At 52.6% G+C, this 25,659-nt stretch overlaps 1 protein-coding gene across 1 annotated transcript in view; it reads left to right on the top strand.

The window, feature by feature from the left end:
• Positions 1–760: 760 nt before the first annotated feature.
• LOC143692499 (uncharacterized) overlaps positions 761–25,659 on the top strand; it is a 168,912-nt gene continuing 144,013 nt past the window's right edge. The window contains exons 1-3 of the mRNA XM_077172733.1: positions 761–812; positions 1,218–1,691; positions 18,120–18,122. Of these exons, the coding sequence (XP_077028848.1) occupies positions 761–812; positions 1,218–1,691; positions 18,120–18,122 (529 nt within the window). The remainder of the gene's footprint in view (positions 813–1,217; positions 1,692–18,119; positions 18,123–25,659) is intronic.

Genomic DNA, 25,659 nt, shown 5'->3' on the forward strand with positions numbered 1-25,659 from the left:
TGGGGCAGGGCAAGTGTGACATTGTCCCCTGTGTGTGTGGCCTTCCCAGGGTGGGGGTTTTACACCTGAGCCAGTTTGGGTAAGGGGGGTGGTGTTCACCCCCTGAGCAGGGATTCCCCCACTGTTTCAGGCTGCAGTGTAAGATGGAACCCAATGCATGTTTTCAATCCCCATCTTCATCAACTACTCTAAACAGGTGGGGCAGTGTTCTTGATCTCTTCCATGACTCAGCCCTGATAACGCCCTCCAGGGGAGATATCTTCTGGGAATGGGCCATGGAGTGTCACTGCAGGACTGATCAAATTCCATCATCCCATTGTGGGATGCTCCGCCCAGGGGCAGGATCCAAGCATTCCTACCTGGATATAAGCTGAGGCTCTCAACAACAAGGAGCAGCTTGCCTACTGGATTCCCAGAGGACAAGAGCTCCAGAACCACCCCTGGACCTCCAGAGGAAGACCAGACCCTTCTACAGGATCACTGCTTGGACGGAATCACGTTCATCACTCCAACAGGACTGCAGCCACCATTTAATGGAACTGCTGCCACCACCCCGAGCAACAGGGTGTCAGGTTATATCCTGACTCTGTCAGTTTAAGGCAGTGTTTCTGAATCATTGCCTTGATCTTCATTTTCTTATTAAATTGTAATCCTGGTTTAGAGTCTCCCCAGGTTTGCCTTCAAACAAGTAAAAAATTCAATGTACTCATCCCTTGTTTTCCTCCCAAAAGAGGATTTCCCATTCCCAAACCTTGATTGGATGGAGGAAGAGTCTGCGAGGAAGAGGAAGATGCCCCAGGAAACCCAGGGAGGTGAGGAGGAAGTCAATGCCCCTTTCCCCCTCTCTCCTGCTCCATCTCCCAGCCCAGCACAGCCCCCGGCTGCAGGACAACCCTGCTGCCAAACCCGTCCTGCCGGGGATGCACTGGGGGGATCTCCTTCCCCTTCCCTCTGGCACGGAGGCAAATCCCATCCTCTCCTTGGCCTTCCTCCCCCAGGGAAGAAGCTGAGGATGGGGACCGGGGAGGACAAATCTCCATGGCAGAACGTCATGGGAGAGGCCATTTTGAGTTACTCCTGGGCACAGGAATCCAACAGGGAGGAAAATTCCTGGAGATCCCACAGGAGGAGGGTCTCCAAACCCAGCCCAGTGTGTTCTGAGGAGGAAAGACCCACCCTGAGCCAGGAAGGTGGACAGAGCTTCATCCAGAGCTCAGAGCTGGTGGCCCATGAGCAGCTTCATGATGGGGAGAAGTCCCACAAGTGCTTGGAGTGTGGGAAGAGCTTCAGGCAGAGCAGCACCCTGATCAGCCACCAGATGATCCACACTGGGGGGAGGCCCTACGAGTGTCCTGAGTGTCAGAAGAGGTTTCACACCAGCTCTGATCTCGCCAGGCACCAGCAGATTCACACAGAAGAGAGGCCCTTCCTCTGCCCTGACTGTGTGAAGGGCTTCAAGCGCAAGTCCCACCTCATCAGGCACCAGCGTATCCACACTGGGGAGAGGCCCTACGAGTGCCCCATGTGCAGGAAGAGGTTTCAGACCAGCTCAAATCTCCGCCTGCATGAGCGCATTCACACTGAGCAGAGGCTATTCCGCTGCCCTGACTGTGGGAAGGGCTTCAAGCGCAACTTCACCCTCATCAGGCACCGGCACATCCACGCTGGGGAGAGGCCCTACGAGTGTCCCAGTGTGGGAAGAGCTTCACCCACAGCTCTGACCTGACCAAACACCAACAGAGGCACCAGTAAGTGAAGTCCTGAAAATGCCCCAAGTGCAGGAGGAGCTTCGTGCACTGGTCCAGCTTCATCCCCCATTGGAGGATCTATATTGGGAAAAACCCTGGGAGATCCATTTCCCTCTGATCCATGCTAGGAAGACACTTGTACCTTTTCCTGCCCCTGCCGATGATATGATGTGGGATTGAAGAACATGAGGGTCTGGCCATGGCCCTGTCATTACATTCACTCCCACCTCAGGTCATTGCCAGGAGCAGGAAAGGGACTCTCTCTCTCTCTCTCTCCCACCAGGGAGAAGGGTGTCCTTTCCAGACAGGAGGAAATACATGGCCAGGCAAACCCAGTCGTTGATCTTGTAGTTTTCCCTGTAAATCCTTTTTCTTATCCCTTCTGTTACCAATATTGTTTCTGTTCCCTTTTTTCCTTATCTCGTTGCTGTTCCCAATAAATAGTTCTTACCCCGTACCAGGATCTTTGCCCATTGTCCTTTCCATGGGAGGCGGGAGGGCAGCGAGGGCAGCGCGGTTTTAGCGGGAGCAGGAAATTGGGGAATCCCATTGCTGAAGCCCGGCCCATGGAAACCGAGCATCCCAGCTGGTGCCAGCCCTGGTGGCCATGGCAGCAGCCTTGGGAGCGGGTCCCTGGCTGGGGCTGTGGGAACCTCTTCCCTCTGGTGCCCAGGGACAGGAGTGGAGGGAGCGGCTGCAGCTGAGTCGGGGCAGGCTCAGCTTGGATGTCAGGAAAAGGTTTTTGGCCAGAGGCTGCTGGGGCCCTGGCCAGGCTCCCCAGGGAGGGGTCCCAGCTCCAGGGCTCTCTGAGCTGCAGCAGCGTTTGGCCAGCGCTGCCAGGCCCAGGCTGGCATTGTTGGGGTGTCCTGTGCAGGGCCAGCAGTTGGACTGGAGGATCCTGATGGGTCCCTCCCAGCTCAGCCAATTCTGTGCTTCTGGGATCCCATCAGCCTGGGGATGGGGCTGCCAATGGTTGCCATGGCAACGGGCTCTGGCTGCAGGCCTGAGCTGGTGTCCATGGCAACCACCCCTGGCATGGGGTCTCCATGGAGCTGCCAAGGGACTGAGCATAGCAACAGGGGGCTGGGGATGGTTGCCATGGAAACTGACCATAGCAACAGTGAGCTGGTGATGGTTTCCTGCTAAGGATCAGATTTGTCACAGGCCTAAGAGGGTACTTTCCCTCATGGGGACTTTCCAAGAGTCTCCAGGCTGTTCCAGAGCTGGAATGTCACAGGCAGAGACAGGGGCTCCATGGAGACCTCCCAGGGCTTTCTGGGGATGGTAAAGAGCCCTGTGGTCAGAGGCAGTCACAGCCATTCCATGGTGACATCCCAGGGCACCTTGGGCTGCAAAGGTACCCATCTGTCACAGGCACTCACGGGGGCTCCACGGTGACATCCCAGGAGTCCCCAGGCTGCCAAAGAGCCGGGATGTCCCAGACACTCACAGGGGTTCCTGTCATGGGCACAGTGGGAGCTTCATGCAAAAGCTTTATTTCTTTATTGGAGAAACTCCTTCTGAGTCATGAGGTGGAGAAATTGCACCCAACAGCCACCATGGATGTTCAAACCCCTGCAGGACCCCTAGACTTCTAAAATTCCTTATAAGAGAGGAGATGTGAGTTCCTGGATCCAATCCCAGCCCCAGACTTTTCAAAGGTATAAACGATTGGACAGGTGGAATTGAATTTTAAGCGATTTGTCCCACAGGATTAAAGATTTTATACCAGATAGATTTATATAAATACAGCTTTGATTTTTCTGATCATGATTATATAGAATGGTTCATTTACACTACAGAGTAAATGAAGAAAAGGAGTTATTCTTGTGGTCCGTGGTGGTGGTGGATACAACCTTGTGCCAAGGGGCAGAAGCCATGGGAACACCAGTACAGACAGACACACACAGACACACAACCAGACCCACAGACACACACTGCCACTCTTTGGACCCCTTCTGCCAAGCTAGTAGGGTCTGCTCTGACCCTTGGACCTGTCTGCAAGCAGAGGGTGTTGTTTCATCAAAAGAAGATTACCTTCAGCCAACCATACCATTGTTTTCCAGTTGTTCAGTAACTAAGGCTTGGTATCTCAAACCTTGCTTTCATTTCAATCTCATTTATAGTTTCCATATTCTCAAAATCTTTTGCCAGGCCATCATATTTATAAGGCTTTCCTGTTTCATCTTCCCCAGCATCTGCTCCTTTTCATTTTCACCACCCTTGCCCTGAAGTTGGGGAACCAGAAAGGTTTTTCACAGCCACCCTCATTGCGACCTTTGGTGCCCGAACAGGGGCCCTGACATTCAGTCATGTCAGCTGGGGTTAGCTGATGGATAGGCCAGCGCTCCCAGGGATTGTGGATTGTGCCGGGCCGGCAGATTCATCATTGCTTTGATGGACCTCGGCCAGGATCCACAGGGACAGCGACAGCTTCACCAGCATAGGATTGCAGGTGGGCTTGGGGAAACGCAAGACATTTATTGCCCATTTTGCCACTGTGTTTTTACAATATGCACCCACATCCCATAACTGATTCGGGGTGTTCTGGTGGCTCTTCCCCATAAGGCAGAGAAAAAAAAAAGGGTAGTCAGATGTCCAAAGTAGAAAGGAGCATACATGGATGCTTTAACTCTCACTGATCTTAATATTTTCAAAGTACGAATTAAAATCAATCATGAGGTGGATCATTAAAAATTTTCCAGATGCCTCTGCTGATGAAATCCATACCACTGAATTTTGGGACTCCGTCGGAGTTAAAAGGGACCCCATTGCACCCTGCATGCTCCCCATCTTCCACACCATCCTTGAGACCCTTCACCAGCAAGCAGTGTGCTGAAAACTCAATCCGTTGGTCACTCCTAACTCGGATCCTCCCCTCAAACCTGCCTTTCTCAGACCTTCCACGATGGTCCAAGATGGCAATGGCCACGCTGTCTTGGAGCATCATGCCCTGGAGACTCAAGAGAGAAGGAGCCTGAATGTGGCTCGGGAGCCCAACCATCCTCCCTCCATCTTGGCTCCTCCACTTCCTGCTACCACAACCTTCTCTTCCGCCCTGAACGAACCTCCAGACTCCACCCCCACAACTGCGGGTCACGCCCCCACTGTCAATCATTCCACCTTCACCCTGGGCCATGCCTCCAGAGCTCCACCCTGGAAGTCCGCCATCCTAAATCAAGACCTGGAACACCTGACAAAATGGCAGCGCCCTCTGCCTCACCCTCCAGCAACAATATAACCCCATGATCAAAGATACTAAGTCCAACTGTCATACTATTTCTAATCCAAATGTTTCTGCTCCTAGTTATTCTTCCTCCCCAGAAGACAGTTTGGATTCCCCAGAGCCACCTTGCCCCTCAGCCCCAGAAGATCCCTGGGAAAGGATCCGGAAAGAAGCAGTTAAGGAAGGAGACTGGCAAATAGTCTCGAAACTCCTCGTTGCCCATGTATGTTATGAAAGAAGGGGGCAGAATCCCAGGTATCAGCCATTGGTTTATGGGGAAATCAAGGATCTGTGTAGGGCAGCTAAAGACCATAGGAAGGACTTACCTTGTTTTAATGGCCTAATGAGGGACACGTTTACAGCACATGTCTCAACCCTCTATGATTTAAAATATATTATGACCATGTTGTTGTCACCTATAGAATACACCCTGTGGGAAGAGGGATGGAAACGTTTGCTAAATGAATTAATAGAAGACCGTGCTAATAATGAGGCAAGGGCAGAATTGACAATCAACCATCTAGCTGGAGAAGGACCACACAGCCTGCCAGATGATAAAGCAGCAGGTATCCCCAGAAGAGCATTGGATGATATCAAAGAGATGGCTTTGCAAGCTTGAATCCAGGTACCGGATGGTAGCACCCCCAGTTTGGACTACGTAAACATAAGACAAGAACCTGGAGAGCCCTACATGAAATTTATTGATCACCCTAAACAGGCACTAGAGAAACAAGTCTGGAATGAAAAGACTCAAAATGAATTACTAAAATCGTTGGGGGTAGCCAATGCCAACCCGGAATGTAAGAAAGTGCTGTGTGCCCTTCCACTAGAGCTGGAACCCACACTCCTGCAGATGACTGAGGCCTGAAATTGCTTCAGAACAACAGAACACAGAGCAGCTGTACAAGCCCAGGCCTTTGGGCAAGGAGTTGCAGAAGCCCTAGGGGCCATGAAATTCCCCTTTAAGGGGCCCCAGCAACATCTACAGGGCCCAAAAATATGTTTCCAGTGTGGTCAACAGGACATTTTAGAAAGATTGTCCCCAAGGAGGAGGGGCCTATCCGGTCCCTAATGGATAATCAACATTAACTTAGGTGGAATTTCTCAAAAGGTAACTACACCAAGCAGCCAAAAACTGCCATTGGAGTGCAAGGTGGCCTCGGGCTATGGCACAAATTTTCAAGCCAATAATGCCTACAATTGCTGAATTGTACACCCATTACAGATAATGTAGCCCTAAACTCCAGCACCTCATCTCCCATTTGCCAACCACCTTACCACCAGGGGCACAATTGAAGTTGGTGAGTCTGGAATCTGTTGTTTTAACTGATTATTTTGCCCATGAAATATCGACAGGACAGCTGGGGCCTGAAGATTGGCCCTGTGAACTATTAATCTTAGGAAACTGCCAATTGAGGACTGAAGGATTTTTCGTATTGCCATCCGTACTATCAGTGGCGTCACAAAAAGAAATTACAGTGCTGGCCCTGTCTCCCAACCCACCTTGTTTTATACCCTAAGAACTAACAATTGCCCAAGCCATAATACTCCCCAAACAGGATGCCAATGACACTTCACTAGGGATGTGGACCCAGGTGATAAATCATGATCAACCAAAAATCACCTGCACTCTGGAACTTAACAGTGAAAAGATTGTTTTGACAGGGCTTGTGGACATGGGAGCAGACGTGACAGGTATCTCACGTTCCACGTGGGCTCCTAACTGGGCGTTTACAGGTAATGCAGGAATATTGTCCGAGATTGGAGGTGACAGTGACAGTGTCCGAAGTGCAGAACTTATTAACATCAAAGGACCTGAAGGCCAAATTGCCACAATGAGACCATTTGTGATAAAGGACCTTGGTGTATCCCGGATAAGAACATCAAGCCCTACCTGTAGCCACTGAGTGTGGATTCTGCAAAGGAACCCCCAAGTCCACCCCAAGACAAAACCCACCAGACAGTGACTCTAGCACCTGGACTAGACAATTCTCTTGAAGATGACACATAGGAAGCTTCTACTCACATTCCTCAGCCTGTTTGCAACCATGCTCCTCGCGAGTGGATGGGTAGCCCTCAAAAACACAAAGCACAGTGTATGGATAACTCTAGCAAAAGCCATGAAACAAGACACCCTGTGCCTGTCTGTCGCTAGCCCTGACGACCCCTTCTCCACCTGCCTACTGGGGTTGCCTACAGATGTCTGGCCAATACCTGAGGGTGCCATTTTCAGTATGCCAGGTGACAATCCTGACGGCAAATAGAAGTGCAACCCTGTCAGTGCTTGGGACTACTGGACCCAGAAGCTCCTGCATGCACCACTCGAACTCAGGGGGTAGAAATTCTCAGCTCTGTAAAAATGGACTTTTGTGAAAGGTTTTATTACTGTCTGAGATGGGGAGAGGGTGAAAGACACAAAATTACAAGAAAAAAAGAAACTATCAGGAGAGACATCTCCCCATACCATCCCACTTACAAAACCAAAGCCAATGGTGTAATTACACCTCTCCCATGATTTCTTGGTCCAGTAGCTACGCACTGCAGTTGCCAAAGGTTGTGCTTCTTATTTGCAGGGATAGAGCATGGCCTGCTGTCCCTTCACACATCGAAGGCGGACCTTGTAGCTTGGGGACGCTTACCTTGCTGGCACCCAACACAAAAATGATTAATGGCCAGAGAAACAGAGCAAAAAGATGTACAAACTACATTGAATCTGATTGCAAAAATAACGTCATGTATTGGAGTAAAAACAAGAGAATAGCAGCCTCCATGTTACTACCTTGGGTGGCTGCAGCTAAAGCTTTAGGGCAATCAGACCATCCTGGGTGCCTGTTGAGTAAGCAAACCAATGCTGCCTCCCTCACACTGAGTGGGCTGCTCTCAGACACAGAGACCATCAGACACGCCACCTTGCAGAACAGCGATAGAGTTTTTACTCTGGGCACATGGGCATGGCTGTGTAGACTCTGAGGGCATGTGCTGCATGAACCTCTCCAGCCACAGTGAGTCAATCCACAAGAGCATTCAGGTACTGAAGGAAGGGTTCAAGAAGCTTCAAGTGGGAAACAAAGACTGGGTCAATAAACTCTTCTAATCCAAGGGACTAAAGGGTTTGATGATATCTAGCTAAAACAGGACTATGCATTCTCTTAGTGGTTGTTGTTTTGTAGTTAATGGTCCCACGTTTGTTTGAATGATTTTAGAAGGTCTTACAAAATTCTTTCAGTTCCATCTTTCTTGTAAAACAGAATGGGGTAAGATACCCAACACAAGCTCCTCAGGGACTCCTTGGAGGAGAGAATTGGAGGCCAGGATGGCACAAAAACCTCTCAGAGACTCAGTGTGGGAAGAAAAATCCTTAAAAGTACCTAAAAGTATTCTTAAATCCATAAAGTAACTTAAAAACCTTGAGTATTTCAAGGTATTAATGAGCCCTACTGAGTGTCAGTACAAAGCTCTCAAGGGACTCGTTAAAGCAGATAATTGGGGCCATGATTGCACAAACCTCTCACAGAGTCTGTATCAAAAGGGAAACACCAAGTACCTTCAAATAACTGAAGTACCCTGAAGTATTAATGAGCCCCACTGAGTGTTGTTACTGACAAAGCCTCTCCAGGGACTAATTACAGCAGATAATTGGAGGCCATGATTGCACAAACCTCTCAGAGACTCCAAGGCCAAAGCCAAAGCCAAAGTCCTTTGAAAAACCTGCAGTCCCTGCAGGGAGCATGAAGGAGCCCCCAGGGCCATTGCTGAGCAAGGCTCCCCAGGGACTCCTTGCAGCAGATCCTTGAGGCCACTGGGATGTGGGCTAGGGGGGGATGCTGAGGGCAGCACAAGGGGCTGACAGTGCCCAGCCTGGCTGGGGCTGTGCCAGGAGGCCCCAGGGCCTCAGGACAAGGTGTCTCCTCTCAGCCCTTGCTGGCACAGACCCTGCTGTGCCCCAGGGCACCAAGACTTGGCTTCTCTTTGTCCCCACCTGTCATCACTGCCTGCAGTTCTCTGCTCTGCCTGGGGCCTGGGGACACTTGCTCAGTCGTGTCCCTCTCTGGGACCCATTAAAAGTCCAAGAAAGTTTGGAGTTGGATTCTGCCTTGGAGTTCTGGAGAGGTTTCTTCAGCTCCCTCTCAGGGACTGATGTTCAGGGCCTGAGCACAAAGGCCCAGAGGCTGATTAAAGTCCTTGTGCTGTGTCTGTGCTGCTGAGCTGGGCTGGGCTCCTGGCACAGAGGCAGCTCCTGCTCACCAAGAAGAGCTTCAAAAGCACATTTCTCTTGATGAGCAGCTCTTGTGCCAGCCCAGCAGGGCTGGGGCACTGCCTGCAGCCAGCGCGGGCACAGCACAGAGGCACAGAGAGCTTCAATCAGTCAGGGCTGGGAAGGGGCTGAGAAGTGCCTGGGGCACAATCACTGCCAGCCCTTGGCACAGGAACCTCTGGCTGCAGGACAGTGCAGCTGCAGCTCCTGGAGCCATCTCCTCAAGCTGGAACATGCCAATGCCTGCAGAGCCTGTGAGTACATTCTCTGCTTGTCTCTTGTGCAGAGCAGCCAGGGGTGCCCAGGGCTGTCCTGCAGAGCAGGGTCCTGCAGCCCAGGGCGCTGTGCTGGGGCAGGGACTCTGCTGCCTGCCAGGGACAGCTCTCAGCCAGCCCTGGCAGCTGCTCCCAGCACTGGGGGACAAGATCTGGGTGGCAGGAGACAGCTGGTGAGGCTTGGAAGTGTTCTCCTTGTGTGGGGAGGATGCTGGATTGTTCAGGACTGCTCCCAGCATGGCATTGAACTGCGAAATATTTCCAAGTAGATTATACAGGGAGCACAGCAAGGCAGGGGCTGCATGAAAGGGAAAATTCTGCTTTTTTAATCTACTGCTCTGTGTTGCCTGGATGCGAAATTCCACATGAATCCTCATCTCTCAGGTCAAGTTGAGAAAACAAGAAATCTTTTAGATGTTAATAAACCAGGCAGTGACAAAAATCAGTACAGGGCCCCTCATAGGCAGCATCAGAGTTGCTCTTTCAGCCTCCTCAGGTTTGCTCTGTCGCTGCCATCAGAGCCTGCAGAGCCAGAGCTGCCCCTGGGCAGTGCCTGAGCTGGGAGGGCTCTGCAGGGCAGAGCTGAGCCCCCAGGGCTGGGCTGGGCTCTGGCAGCACTGGCAGGGCCCAGCCCTGGGCACAGGGAAGCAGCTGCTGGCAGGGACAGCTCCAGGCAGCAGAGCCCTGGGCAGGCAGTGGGGGGAAAGTGCCCCCAGGCTCTGCTGGGATATTTCAAGTCCTCTCCAAACCCAACTATTCCATGATTACTTTTCTTACAGATCCCCATGCCAAGGCATCACAGCAAATGTCCAACAGCAGCTGCATCAGGCACTTCCTTCTGCTGGCATTGGCAGACACGTGGCAGCTGCAGCTCCTGCACTTCTGCCTCTTGCTGGGCATCTCCCTGGCTGCCCTCCTGGGCAACGGCCTCATCATCAGCGCCGTAGCCTGCGGCCACCACCTGCACACGCCCATGTTCTTCTTCCTGCTCAACCTGGCCCTCGCTGACCTGGGCTCCATCTGCACCACTGTCCCCAAAGCCATGCACAATTCCCTCTGGGACACCAGCAACATCTCCTACACTGGATGTGCTGCTCAGCTCTTTTTCTTTATGTTCTTTATCTCAGCAGAGCTTTGCCTCCTGACCGTGATGTGCTACGACCGCTATGTGTCCATCTGCAAACCCCTGCTCTACAGGACCCTCCTGGGCAGCAGAGCTTGTGCCCACATGGCAGCAGCTGCCTGGGCCAGTGCCTTTCTCAATGCTCTCATGCACACAGCCAATACATTTTCCCTGCCCCTGTGCCATGGCAATGCCCTGGGCCAGTTCTTCTGTGAAATCCCCCCAGTCCTCAAGCTCTCCTGCTCCAAATCCTACCTCAGGGAAATTGGGCTTATTGCTGTTAGTGTGTGTTTAGTGCTTGGTTGTTTTGTGTTCATTGTTTTCTCCTATGTGCAGATCTTCAGGGCTGTGCTGAGGATCCCCTCTGAGCAGGGACAGCACAAAGCCTTTTCCACCTGCCTCCCTCACCTGGCTGTGGTCTCCCTGTTCCTCAGCACTGCCACATTTGCTCACCTGAAGCCCCCCTCCATGTCCTCCCCATCCCTGGATCTGGCCCTGTCAGTTCTGTACTCAGTGGTGCCTCCAGCCCTGAACCCCCTCATCTACAGCCTGAGGAACCAGGAGCTCAAGGCTGCAGTGTGGAGACTGATGACTGGATGGTTTTGGAAACATTAAAATGCTGGCCAATTTCTGCAAACTACTTGTAATTAAAGTCATCTTTGATACTTCTTCTTGGCTTCATTTTGGTGGCTCTTTTTCTTTATTTTACTTTTTTTCATATTTTCCACAAAGAAAGGTCATTATTTGTGCCATTTCTCATTTTGTTTCTCTCCACCTGCCCTGTGCCCACACACTGTGTCAATGAGGGGCTGCGCTCTTGGTGCCTTTAAAGGAACTAAAGGATGTCCCAGCAGAGTTTTCTGCAGAGATGCCCTTGTGTTGCCTTCTCTGGAGCTGCAGCAGCAATGTCTGTGTGCAGAGCTGGGGCAGATCAGTGCTGGCCCAGCAGCTGTGCCCAGCAGCAGCAGCAGCAGCAGCAGCACTTGGTGTTGCCAGTGCTGCTGCCGTGGCCCTGCCCCGCTGCCCTGGTGGCCCTGGTGTTGCTGCAGGGCCTGAGTGCTCTCGGGGCCGGGCACAGCCCTGGGGGTGGCAGTGCCGGGGCTGCAGCAGGGACAGGCCATGGGCACTGCTGGGGCAGCGCTGACGCCTCAGGCCAGGCCCTGGGGGCTCCAGGCTCCTTGCCCAGGCTCTCTCAAGAACACGGCCAGGCCAATGCTCAGCACAGAAACCCCCGTGAGCAGCCCCAGGCTGGCCGTGGGCAGGCTGGGGGCAAACAGCATGGCTGGGGCTCTGCAAGGGCCCTGGGCCAGACGGGAAGGAGCAGCAGAGCAGGGGCTGATCCATGCCCAGGGCGCTGCACAGCCCAGGGCAGCGTCCCAGAGCCTCCTCATGCAGCTGCCAACAACATCCCCCCTCTGCAGCCCTGGCCTCTCCCCCAGCTCACACAGGTGCCCCATCCTTGCAGGCACAGACACGGCAGCACTGCCTCAGCAGCCCCTGTTTGCATTGCACACAGCAGGGCCAGCACCCCCATGCTGTTGCTGTGGGGACATGAACCTGAGGGAGCACAAATGCCAGCAGCCCCTGGGGCCAGCCAGGGCTGGGGGACACCAGGGAAACCACTCAGCTTTGTCCTGGCCTCTGCACTCAGCCAGAAAGTTTGTTCCCATCAGCTGGCAGTTTCCTGTGCCACTGCAGACGCTGTTGCTCAGAGCCAGGGCTGCCTGGCAGCCACCCCCAAACTGCCCTGAGCATTTCCTTGGCTTCACCTTTGCTTTCTTTACTCTTCCTGCTACAAATTTCTTCCTCTTGCCCACCCCTGCTCCCTTCCCTGCAAACAGCCCATCCCTGTTTGCCCTTTCCTCTCTGGCCCCACTCCCCATTGCAGTTCCTGACTTGGCCCCATGGGAACGTCCCTTGGGCAGCAGGATCATCCTACAAGTGCTGCAGGAATTGTCTGCAGGCTCCTGCAGTGCCTGCTGCTGCTCCCTTGCCAGAGGCACCCCAGGCCAGGGGGGCACATCTGGGCTGCTGTGTCTGCCTCTGGGGCTCCCTGTTCTGGGCAATGAGGAGGAGCTGCAGAGGCTCTGCAGGACTGACAGGATGGGCTTTGGGGCTGCCAGGAGAAGCTGAGGGACCTGGGCTGCTGGAACTTCTGAGGCCCAGGGCTCATCCTGCAACTGCTCCAAGGGTGGTTTCAGGGAATCCTAAAATCAGCAAGGTTGGAAAAGGCCGTGGACATCATCAACTCCAACCTTTTCCTTGATGCTGCCTTATCTTCCAGGAACCTCCTCTTCTCCAGGATAAACAACCCCAGCTCCCTCAGCCACTGCTAACAGGAATTGTGCTCCAGACCCCTCCCCATCCTTGTTGCCCTTCTCTGGACACGCTCCAGCCCCTCCATGTCCTTCCTGAATTGGGGGGCCCAGAACTGGACACAGCACTCGAGGTGCTGCCCAACCAGTGCTGAGCACAGGGGAAGAATCCCTGCCCTGCTCCTGCTGGCCACACCATTCCTGATCCATAGGAGTGCCAGGGGTTGGATGAGGGAAATGGTGGGGAGGGAATGGGGACAAATTGTTCTTGATTGTCAGCTAGAAGGGTCTGGATTTTCATATCTGTCCACACTGCATTAGAAGTTGCTTGGGGTTAATATCAATTGAATGTTGATATATTGGATTGATGAAATCAATCTATAGAAAGAAAAAGAAAACTGGACAAAACAGTCCTCTTTGCATTGTTTTAAATACATTGTATTCGCTTTCAATCAATTTTTGAAATCTGTCTAATTAACCACAGAAGAATTGAAAACCTAAATTATTCTCAAGGGCTTTTCTTTCTCGGGTGTTTTGAATAAATATGTATGTGCTTTTCTGACTCAGTTCCTGAACTGTAGAGCTCAAGCAAGAGGAGGCCTCTGGAGTAATAAAATTCATCAGCAACTCCAAGTGGCTGAGGATCCATCCCCACCAGAGCAGCAGTGAACAGAAATGGGCACAGCTTTGTGGCTGTCCCAGCTTTGGCATGGGCCCTGGGCCTGGAGCAGGAGCAGCTCTTGAGGGCCCCAAGGCCGGGGCTCTTGTGCTGCCCTGGGCAGATGGGATGGCAGCAGGGGCTGCAGAGCTCTCAGCACCTCAGGCCGAGGGGAGCAGGGCAGCCAGGGAGCCTCCTTTGGCCTTGGCCAAGCACCTTCCCCCATGGCTGGGGCTGAGTCCTGTGGCAGCTGCAGCTGCTGCTGTGGCCTTGGCAGGGGCTGAGGCCGTGGGGCCAGTGGCCAGAGCAGCCTGGCCTGAGCAGAGCTGTGGGGCCAGAGCCGGCTGGGCTGGGCTGGGCTCAGAGAGGTCCTTGGTGCTGCCCAGAGCTCAGGGCAGCTGGCAGAGCTTGCAGGGAGCTGGGCAGGGCTCTGAGAGCCTGGCCCAGGAACCATCAGTGTCCATCTCAGCCTGGCTGAGCGTGCAGGGGCAGGACTCAGGCCAGGCCTTGTGGGGCAGGGCCAGCGCCTGTGCAAGGCATTGCAAACAGGCAAGTGGCCCAGAGAGGAGGCTGCTCTGTGCCCTTGGTGACATGGACAGAGCAGGGAGGGGGCCCAGGACATTTGTCAGCGCCAGCCTCTGTGCCCATGCGTTGGCAGCCCTGGCTGCTGAGCCCAGCTTTGGCCTGGGCTGAGTTTGGCTGTGGCCCAGCTCCATCCTCCTGCGGGGCTCAGGGCCTGTTCCCGGCCATGGCCAGCCCTGGCTGCCTCTCTGCTGGCCCAGAGGCCGGCAGAGCCCGGGGCAGGGCTGTCTGTGCAGCCCCACAGGTGCCACGGGCTCTGCAGGAGCTGGCAGAGGCTGCCCAGCAGGGAGGCCATGGGGCACAGAGCCCCAAGGCTGCTGTGGGCACCACGGCACAGGGGCCGTTCCCAGCCGCAATGCTCCTGGCCTGGGCTGGGCCTGCACAGGGGCTGGGCCACCATGGCTGGGCCAGCACAGGGCCACAAAGGGGCCACGCAGCCGCTGCTGGGGCTGACAGCAAGGCCAGGCACACACAAGCAATTGCTGAGCATGGCCTGCGCTGGCCAGGCCTGACTGTGCCAAAGGCAGAGCTCAGCTGCCCTTGGGGGCTGCAGCAACACTCCAGAGCCCAAAGAGCCTCCATGGCTGGGCTGGAGACCAAGGCTGCAGCAGGGAAATGCAGGGCTGCTGCGGGATGGGGAGGCCATTGAATTCCAGCACACACCTCAGCTCTCTGATGATCCCGGCACCCTGCTGGGCCCTGTTTCAGACTGGAGCAGAGCAGATGTTGATGGGACAGGAGCCCTGTGGGGCTGTCAGGGACCTGCAGCTTGCAAGGTGCTCTGCTCTCCCTCAGGTGCTCATGGAGAGATCCAATCCCAGCTGGGCACCTCAGGGCACAAGTGGGACTGCCTGTTCATGGGCACACAGCTGATGTCTGCCTGGAAAGGGGCACAGGTGTTAATGCCTTTTTTTTTTCATAATATACAAACAAATCTTTTTTATCTGTGTCAATTGAGCATTCTTAAGAAATGGCAAAGTTTTCCAACCAGGAACAGGAATTTTCTGGATCTACTGGATTCTTTGACTGATGGCAGAAGAAGAAATACTGATTTTCCCCTCTCCCTCTGCCACCAACATTCAGTCTAATATTTCATGACCCTCTTCCTTTAGGGGTTTCCGTCCCTCCTGGTTAAATGGCCATGTCTTAGGACATCTCTTCATTTAGAGCAGCTGGACCTATGTCTTTCATATTGCTCCAAGACTGCCTCCTGTAGATGTTGTCTGGTCATTTCAATGCATCTCGCTTGACGGCCATCATGCTTTGAGCTTCAGGGAATTGCCCAATCTTTCAGAAGTTTAAATATTTCCTTAGTTGTAGTTTTTTCTTTTATATCACCTCTTCTTATATCTTTGTCTAAAATCCTTAGTGTATGGAAATCCCTTGTGGATGGTGGACATGTCAGATGTTGCTGCAATGTCAGAAGGAGCTGGGGGAAGTGTTTTGATGCTTATTACATTTTATCATTTCACATTTTTTATGCTGGCCATGAAGAGAAACCTTTCTGTGCCTCTGAGTCTCACCAGTTCCTGACCCCCAAAGGACACAAACCTGATGAATTTTGGTTCCCATGCCAGTGGCTGCACTTGGACCTCCCTCCATAGCCAGAGCAGAGCTCCCTTGTCCCAGAAAGTGCCTGGCAAAGGAGGAATGAATGAAACCGGACAGGCTGTGGGGATCAGGGGCAGGGCAGAGCCAGGGAGAAGAATGACTTTTGCATTTGATGGAGCTGTGCCTTCCCTTGGCTTTGTTGGCTGACAAGAAATGAACATCCCTCTGTGTCTCGGGCAGCTCCTTCTGCAAGGAAAGCAGGGGGGAGTTGGAGCCAAGGAGCTGAAAGCTGCAGGTGCAGCCTGGGCTGGAGAGAGCTCAGATTTGCACAAGGCTGCTCTGAGTGCCAGGGCTTGGATGGGGGAAATGGTGGGGTGGGGGTAGGGACAGAATCTGATTGATTGTCAGCCATGGAGGGTCTTGATTTGCATATCTATTCAAACTGCATGAGGAGGTACCAGGATTCAGTGTCAATTGGAGATTGCACATACCTATTTATAAACAGGAAAAAATCCTAAACAGGACCTAAAAAATGTTTTCTCACTGTCTTTTTAAATATCATGTAATCAGTTTGAATACACTACTGAGATCTACTTAACCACAAGGGATTTGAAAATTAAAATCAAATGATTCCCAGAGGCTTGGCTTGTTCAGGTGTTCCGAATGCTAATGAGCCCTGGGCCACTGAAATCCTGAACTGAAGAGCTGAAGGCTGAACAAGTGATTTGGAAAATTAAATGAAATTATTCCCAGAGGCTTGGCTTGTTAAGGTGTTCTGAGTGTTCATGAGCCCTGGGACACTGAATTCCTGCACTGAAGAGCTGAAGGCTGAACAAGCCTCTGGAGCAGTGAAATTCAGCAGCAGCCTCCAAGTTGCTGAGGATGTCAGCAGCCCCCAGTGAGGCCATCCCTGCCCAGAGACCGTGGGGGAATGGGCAGACAAGGAGAGCGTCCCTGGGGCTGGGGCAGCACAACTCAGAGGCACCAGCGGCTCCAGCTGGGCAATGGAGTGTGGAATGGGGCTGGGAAAGCCCTGCCTGGGCTGGGCCAAGCAGGACACACAAGCCCTGACCCCCATCCACTAAACAACTCTCTCTACAAGACATTTAAAAGGAATTACAATTGTTTGTGTCCTCTGAGTTGTATGTACTGGAGAAATACCAACAGGAGATTCTCAGAAGCTGAAAACAACCAAACAGCCTTTACTGGCAACTTTAGAAAATCAGAGAAACTTTGACAAAAGGTTTAATATGATATTCAATCAACAGAAACACTTCTCAAAGCATTAATTTGGCCCATTCAACTTCACAAACTCTAAGTCTGTTCAATTTTAAGTTGCTCAAAATATTACAAGAAGTGGGAATAGGAAAGATATAGGGAATCACACACAGAGCTACCATCTCCTGGATTCCAGCACTGTTCAGATGGAAATTCCAAGAGGATCCAGGGTCAAGATGTGTGCTTGCCTTGTGCTCAGCCTTCAATACCCCTTGGTCTCCCTGGGCCCTTCCCCCAGGTGGGGCTTGGGCTCATTTGGTCCCTCAGGAGCTGGGCTGGGGCTGCAGAGGTGGCTGTGGAGCATTGCCTGTGCTGTGCCAGGGCCTGGCAGCCACTGCTGGGCTGGGATAGAGGCTCTGGGGGGATTGGGGTTCCAGGGCAGGGCAGGGCTGGGCTTCCAGGGCAGGGAAAGGCTGGACCTTCCTCCCTCAAACACAAATTCCTTTGAGCCACAATCTCCTCCAGTCTGTCACAGTAAGGCAGTGTTGAAGGTGAAATCCGAAATCTGGCCATGGGCACCTGGACAAGAAGGGCAGTTCTTTTCTATAGGAAGGAAAGCACAGAGCTCCAGTGTTTGGAAGGCAGGTGAGAGCCTCACTAGTCCAAGGCCATCCAGACTTGTCAGAAATGACATATTTTGTCTGGGAGCTATCTTTGGATGTAGGGAATTATGGAGGTGGAAGTCCAATCTCAGCCATGGGACCTGGAGAAGCAGGACAGTTCTTTCCCATGGGAAGGAAAGCTCAGAGCCTTCCCAAATGTTTTGGGGACAGATGAGAGGTGACCCTTGTAATAACACTGCCAGCCAGACTTGTCCTGGCAATATTCCTATGGGAACAATCCCTGGATAGAAGGAAATTTGGAGGTGATATCCCAATTCTGGCCATGGGTACCTGGCGGAGAAGGAGAGTTCTTTTCCATTGGGAAGGAAAGCACAGAGCCCCAGTGTTTCAGCAGCTGATAAGAAGAGACCCCCAACATGCCAAGGTCAGTTGGACCAGTCAGGCAGTCCATGGGAGGCCAAACAGGCCAGACCTGTTCCATGTTCCATTGGTTTTATGATGCCCTGCATTATCACCGTGGTCCCCTTGGTTCAATGGGGTCCCAGAGTGTCAAAATATCTCCTAGGTTCCAGAAGGCCACCAAGTATCACAAGTGGTTCCCCAGGAACCTACAATGTCAGATGACTCCTCTGTTCCATGAGCCCTGCAATGTCACAATCGACCTTTGGACCCTGGGTGTTTGCAGTGTCACAATGGTCTCCTTTGGCTCCACAGTGTCACAATGGACCATTGATGACAGGAGGCTCCTCTGTGTCACCCTGGAGCTTTAGTTCTATGCAGCCCTGCAGTGTCACAAAGGCCTCTTGGTTTCATGAGGCCCCGCAGAATCACAATGGTCCTCTTGGTTCTGTGGGGACCCCCAGGGTCACAATGGTCTCATTGGTTCCATGAGACCTCACAGTGTCACAATGCTTTGCTTATTCCAGGGGCCTCATAGTGTCAAAATGGTCTCCATGATCCCATGAGTCCCCTCAGGGTCACAATGGCCCCTTAGTTCCATGAGGCTGTGAAGTGTCTTAATGGTGTCTCCATTATTCCATGAGGCCTTGCAACGTCACAATGCACAATGAACCTTTGGCTCCATGGGGTCTCCCAGTGTCACAATGGCCCCTTGGTTCCATGCACCCCAAAGTGTCACAATGGTCTCCACAGTTCAATGAGGCCCCACGGTGTCACAATGGACCCTTGGTTTGATGGGGCCTCTCAGTGTCACAATGATCCCTACACTCCATGGAGTCACACAGTGTCAGTATGGTCCCCTTGGTTCCATGAGGCCCAGCAATGTCACAGTGGTCTCCATGATTCCATGAGTCCCCACAGTGTCACAATGGTCCCTTGGTCTCACAGGGCCCCACAGTGTCACAATGTTCCCTTGGTTCCATGGGCCCTGTGCTGCTGCATTCCCCCCTCCCCTTCTCAGCCCGCCCTGCCAGATGAGAAATGCTCCTTGGGGCTCAGCCTTGGCCAACAGCCCCTGGGCTCAGCTCCTCTGCAGCTCATCACAAACACTGTCTGCTCCAGGCACTGCTGCTGCCCAACCAGCTCCTGCTTTCTGGAGGAGCAGCCCTGGGAACTGGTTTTGTTCCCTCAGTGGCACAACATCCCTGTTCTCACACTGCCAAAGAAAGCTGTGGATGCCAAGTGCAGCCAGGATGACTTAACCTTACCTCCATTGCCTGTAGGTAAGGTTAAGTCACAAGGTCTAAGTGAAGTTAAACACTGAAAAGAGTTGTTTTTTTCCTAAATTGTTATGTTTAATATAAGTTATAAGCTGAGTTAAATACTGTTAAATGTTAATCCTCTGTTAACTTGCAAAGTCATAGGTTATAAATTAGATTAAATCCTGCTAAATGCTGTTCTTTTGCTCAAATTTGAAATTAAAGGTATCAGTTTAGGTTAAGGTATAAGTTAAGTCCTGTTAAGTTTGAGCTCTGTTAAGCTTTCGGGCCGTATTCCTTTCATCCTTGCTCTCACTGTCCTTGTGTCACAGACACACACAGGGACAGTTTTCAGTTCATTTCTGGTTTGATTGCCTGGATTTTGTTTGGTTTTGTTGTTGCTTTGTTTCCTTGGTGTGCCTGAAGTGTCCAGTCAGGAGCAGAGTGACTCTTGATAAGGAACTTTGTGCTGATTTCCCTTAATAGTCAATCTGGTTTTTGCTGATCCCTTGCTGGGGATTTTTTCAGCGCTCTCAAGGCCTCGTTGGTACCAGGGTGAAGGAGCCCTGGCCCAGGCTCTGGCCCTGGGGGACAAGGGGACACTGTCGTGGGGTCCCTGTCCCCCTGTGCCACCCCCAGGGCCCTGGCCCCCTGTCCCCATGTCAGGCTCTGGGGTCGATCTCGTGGAACATCCTCTGGGGGAGGCTGCGGCACCGGGGTTGGGGGGACCCGGGGGGACAGGGGACCCCGCTGTGCACGAGCAGGGTTGGACTGCTCTGGGGGGAGCTGTGAGGGGGCCAGGGCAGAGTGACCTCCCCAGTGACCTCACACAGCCCCTGTGATGTCACACAGCCTCCTGTGATGTCACATAGCACCCTTATGATGTCACAGAGCCAACTCTGAGATATCACCCCAGAATGACATGCAGCTGCACTGTGATGTCAGAGAAGATGCTGTGATGTCAGCCCCCATGTGATGCCACTGTCTGTTCTGTGATGTCACAGCCTGCTCTATGATGTCACAGAGCCACCCTCTATGATGGCAAGATCTGCTCTATGGTCTCACACCCTACTCTGTGATGTCACAGACAGCTGTGTGATGTCACAAAACCCTCTCTGTGATGTCATACTGCCACTCTGGAATGTCACAGCACACACTTTGACATCACTTCCTGCTCTATGATGTCACACAGTCATGCTGTGATGTCACAGTCTGCTCTGTGATGTCACAGAATCCCCGCTATGTTCCTGTAGCTGCTCAATGACCTCTCCCCACAAACTCTGTGATGTCATAGCCCAATCTGTGACCGTGCTCAGCTGTCACACAGCCCCTTGCTGACATCACAGCTGCTCTGTGCCTCGATGACACAGGCACAGAGGAGCTGCTGTGACACAGCCCCCTCTGGGACATGCCACAGCCCCTGCCAGTGCTGAGCCCCTGGGAGCTCTGTCTGTGCCCTGCTGGTGTCCCTGAGGGGCCCTGGCAGTGCCCCAGCCCTGCTGGGCTGTGCACAGGAGCTGCTCCTGGCCAGAGCTGTCTCTCTGCAGCACTGCTGCCCTTGCCAGGAGCTGCCTCTGGGCCAGGAGCCCAGCCCAGCTCAGCAGCACAGACACAGCACAAGGACTTTAATGACCCTCTGGGGCTTTGGTGCTCTTTGTGTCTGCCATGCCCAAAGTGCTGCCCAAGTTGGCTCTGGCAGGGCTGTCTTGCAGCTGCTGCCCATCCCTGTGCCCTGTGCAGCCCAGGCTGTCCTACGGTGTCCCTGCCCTGCACCTCTGTCCCTGCAGGCTGTGGGCATCCCCCGGCTGCCCCACCTGGCTGGGCCCTTCCTTTGCTGACAGCTCTGCCTCCTGCCTGCCTCTGCCTGCCCACACAAAGCAGGGCAGACCGAAAGGGTTCATTCAATTTTTACTGTGCCTGTGAACTTTCAGCACAGGAACAAGGCAGGCAGGGGCTGCTTTCCCAGCAAGGATGGTTGGAAAACAAGAAGACATCTGGCTCAAGAATTTAGTGGCAGAAATAAGAAGGACTGAAACTGGGAACTTACAGTGGATTTTATGGTAATGGGGAAATTGTAATACACATTTAGTGACGCTGGTAGCATTACACGTCCACACAGGGTTAGGAGTTATCCCCAACTAGATCTCAGACCTGAATAAATGATACCCTCTTAAGCAGCAATTTAGTGTTAATGAGTCTTATTCTGATATTTCAGCTATTTGATTGTGGCGAGGCCTCACAGAACCAAGGAGTCAGCTGACACTGAGCAAACTCATGGAACAAAGGGTCCATTGTGGCACCATGGAACCCCATGGAACCAAAATCCATTTTGGCACATTGGGGCCACATTGATCGAATGGTCCATTGTGAAACTGCAGATCCAAGGAAACCATTGTGACACTGAAAAACCTCTGGAAAACACAGGGCCATTCTGACACAGCAAGGCCTGGTGGAACCATGGGCCCATTGTGACACTGCAGGACCTCACAGAACCAAGGTGACCATGTTCTACTGTGGAACCTCATGGAACAAATGGTCCATGGTGACCCTGCAGAACCAAGGAGACTGCTGTGGGCAGTGTGAAAGCTCATGGAACCAGAAATCCATTGTGACACAGCAAGGCCTTGTGGAACCAAGGGTCCCTTGTTAAACTGTGTGGCCTCATGGAACCACGAGCCATTGTGACACAGTGTGGCCACATGGAGCCAAGGGGCCACTGTGACACTGTGGATCCAAGGTGACCATTGTGACTGGGGAACCTCATGGAACCAGCAGTCCACTGTTCTACTGTGAGACCCTTGTGGAACCAAGGGGATGACAGTGACTTTGTGGGCCTAATGGAACAATGGAGACTGTTCTGACACTTTGGGACCCATTGGAACCAAGGGGCCATTATAGCATGGCAGGGCCTCATGGAACCAAGGGGACTCCATAGATCCCTGTGGGTCTCCATGGGATGAAGGGTCCAATTGAGCCAAGGATACCATTGTGACAGTCTGGGGCATGATGGAACCATAAGGCCATTTTTACACTTGGAGGCCTTGTGAAACCAAAGGGCCTTTGTGGCACTTCAGAGCCTCTTGGAGCCAAGGGGACCACAGTGATACTGTGGGGCTCAGTGAAACCAATGGTCTATTGTGACACTGCAAGGCCTTATGGAATCATGGAGACCATGGTGATACCAAAGACCTCATGAACCAGGGGGCCATTGTGATACTACAAGGCCTCATGGAAGCAAGGGACTATTGTGACACATCCAGGCCTGGTGGAACCAAGGGGCCATTGTGACCCTGAGGAACCCAATAGAACCAAGGGGCCATTTGGGGCTCTGCATCCTCATGGAACCAAGGGGCCATTGTGGCATTCTCAGTCCCATGGAAACAAGGAAACCATTTTGACACTGCAAGGCCTCATGGAATCAAGGGGCCATTGTGCCACTGTGGAGCCAAGGAGACCATTGTTATATCACTGGGCCTCATGGAAACAAAGATCTGTTGTGATTCTACGGGATCTCATGGAACTAAGGGGCAATTGTGATGCTGCAGGGCCCCAAGGATCCAAGAACACGGAACAGGTCTGGGCCTCCTGGGGGCTGCCTGACTGGTCCAGCTGACCTTGGCATATTGAGGGTTGCTTCTCATCAGCCCCTGAAACCCAGGAGTTGTGTGCTTTCCTTCCTGTGGGAAAGAACTGTCCTTCTCCTCCGGGGGTTCATGGCTGAAATTGGGATTCCTCCTCCAAATTTGATTATATCCAAGGATTATTCCCATATGTCACCTGGAGGGACAGACAGCTCTGGCTGGCCTTGGCCTCCTGGGGGCCACGTCTCATCTGCCTTCAAAACACCAGGGGCCTGTGCTTTTCTTCTCATGGGAAAAAACATCTTTTATGTCCAGGCATCCATGGCCAAAACTGAGAATTCGCCTCCAGAATTCCTTAAATCCAAGGACAGCTCCAGACAAAAGCTTTCAGGACTATCTAGGGTCCCTCGGCTTGCTAAGGGCCAGCTCTCATCATCCTTTGAAGCACTGGGGTTCTGCACGTTCCTTCCTATGGAAAAGAACTGTCCTTCTCATCTAGAGCCAAATAGACAAAAGTGGGGTTTGGCTTCCCAAATTCTGTCTCTCCAAGGATTCTTCCCTGACAAGAGATCTGGCTGCCTTGGCCTCCTTGGGGCTGCCTCTCATCAGCCTTTGAAACACCGGGGCTCTGCCCTTTCCTTCCTATGGAGAACTGTCATTCCAATCCAGGAACCCGTGGCTGAAATGGAATTCCACACCCAAAACTCCCGATATATCCAAAGGCTGCTTTCAGACAAAAGCTGCAAGGACAGACAGGTCTCGCTGGCCTTGGCCTCTGGTGACTGCTTCTCATCTGCCTTCAAACCCTGGGGTTCTGTGGTTTCCTTCCTATGGAAAAGAACTGTGCCTCTTGTCCAGGTGCTCTTGGCCTCAAGCACTTGACCACTCTATAGGGACACAGGAGATCTGTGCTCAGTGGGGTGGAGACTGAGGACAGCAGAGGAAAGCCCTGGGAGGGATTAAAGAGTGATTTCAGAGATGGTGGATCCTTTTCACATAGTAGAGAACAGCTGGAGAAAGGAAGAATTAATACCAAGTGGGGAGGCCCAGGCTGGACACCAAACAAAAGAATTTTCCAGCCAGGGCAGGGCTGTGGTGCTGCACATCCCCCAGAAGGAGCCTGAAGCAGCCCAAGGCTTTGTGTGGGCAGGCAGAGGCAGGCAGGAGGCAGAGCTGTCAGCAAAGGAAGGGCCCAGCCAGGTGGGGCAGCCGGGGGATGCCCACAGCCTGCAGGCACAGAGGCGCAGGTTTGCTCAGCACCAGAGACACCTTTGCCTTGCTTGTCCCCACCTGTCATCACTGCCACCAGTGTTCTGCTCTACCTGGAACCTGGACACACTTTCTCAGTTGTGTCCCTGACAGGGATATCTTCAAAATACAAGAAACTTCAGTGTTCCAATGTAAATGAGTTCTTGAGGGTTTTGTGACATCACTGAGAGGGTTGTGACATCACAGAGCAGGTTGTGACATCACAGAGTAGGATGAGAGGCCATAGAGCAGACTCTGCCACCATAGAGTATGGATCTGTGGCATCAGAGAGTGGGTTGTGACATCACCAGGTGGCTGTGTAACATCACAGAGCTGGCTGTGACATCACAGAACAGATTGTGATATCACAGGGTAATTTTGTAATATTACAGTCTTCTGTGACATCACAGCACTGCAGTATGACATAACAAAGTTACATATTTGAATTGGCTCTGTGACGTCACAGGGGCTGTGTGACATCACAGGGGCTGTGTGAGGTCACTGGGGAGGTCACTCTGCCCCAGCCCCCCTCACAGTTCCCCCCAGAGCAGTCCAACCCTGCTCATGCACAGCGGGGTCCCCTGTGCCCCTGGGTCCCCCCACCCCCGGCGCCGCAGCCTCCCCCAGAGGATGTTCCACGAGATCGACCCCAGAGCCTGACACGGGGACAGGGGGCCGGGGCCCTGGGGGTGGCACAGGGGGACAGGGACCCCCCAGCAGCATCCCCGTGTCCCCCAGGGCCAGAGCCTGGGCCAGGGCTCCTTCACCCTGGTACCAACGAGGCCTTGAGAGCACTGAAAACATCCCCAGCAAGGGATCAGCAAAAAACAGATTGAATATTAAGAGACAGCAGCACAAAGTTCCTTGGCAAGAGTCACTGTGTTCCTGACTGGACACTTCAGGCACACCAAGGAAACAAAGCAACAACAAAACCAAACAGAATCCAGCAATCAAACCAGAAATGAACAGAGAACTGTCCATGTGTGTGTGTGTGTGACACAAGGACAGTGAGGGCAAGGATAAAAGGAATATGGCCTAAACAATTACAGAGCTCAAACTTAACAGGACTTAACTTATACTTTAACCTTAACTGATACCTTCAATTTCATAATTTAGCAAAAGAAATGCATTTAACACTACTTAACCAAACTTAAAACATATGACTTAGCAATTTAACAGAGTAATACCATTTATTATTCAACTTAGCTAAGAAATAAATTAAACAGCACAACTTAGCAAAAGAACAACTCTTAGCAGCATTTAACTTAGCTTAGGCCTTGTGACTTAACATTACTTACTGATATCTGGATATTTGACTAACTCAGCTATCCAAGGCTCTCAAACCCCTCAGAGAGCAGCATTTCTGCCACATTTCCCCAGCACAGGCACTCCTGTGTGCACACAGACACCAAGAGTCAGTGCAAGGCACCTGGGAGAAATTTCCCTGAGGGCAGGAAATGCTCCCTGTGGATCCTGTGGCATCTCCCCAGCGGGTGAAGGGTTGAGTCTGGAGGAGTGGGGGGATCAGCCCAGGCTCCGTCGTTGTTGGGGATCCCCGAGTGCAGCAAACGGGAGAGTTCCCGGCTGGGAGAGGCCCC

This window comes from Agelaius phoeniceus (assembly GCF_051311805.1).
Source record: "Agelaius phoeniceus isolate bAgePho1 chromosome W unlocalized genomic scaffold, bAgePho1.hap1 SUPER_W_unloc_1, whole genome shotgun sequence".
In the NCBI taxonomy this organism is placed as follows: Eukaryota; Metazoa; Chordata; class Aves; order Passeriformes; family Icteridae; genus Agelaius; species Agelaius phoeniceus.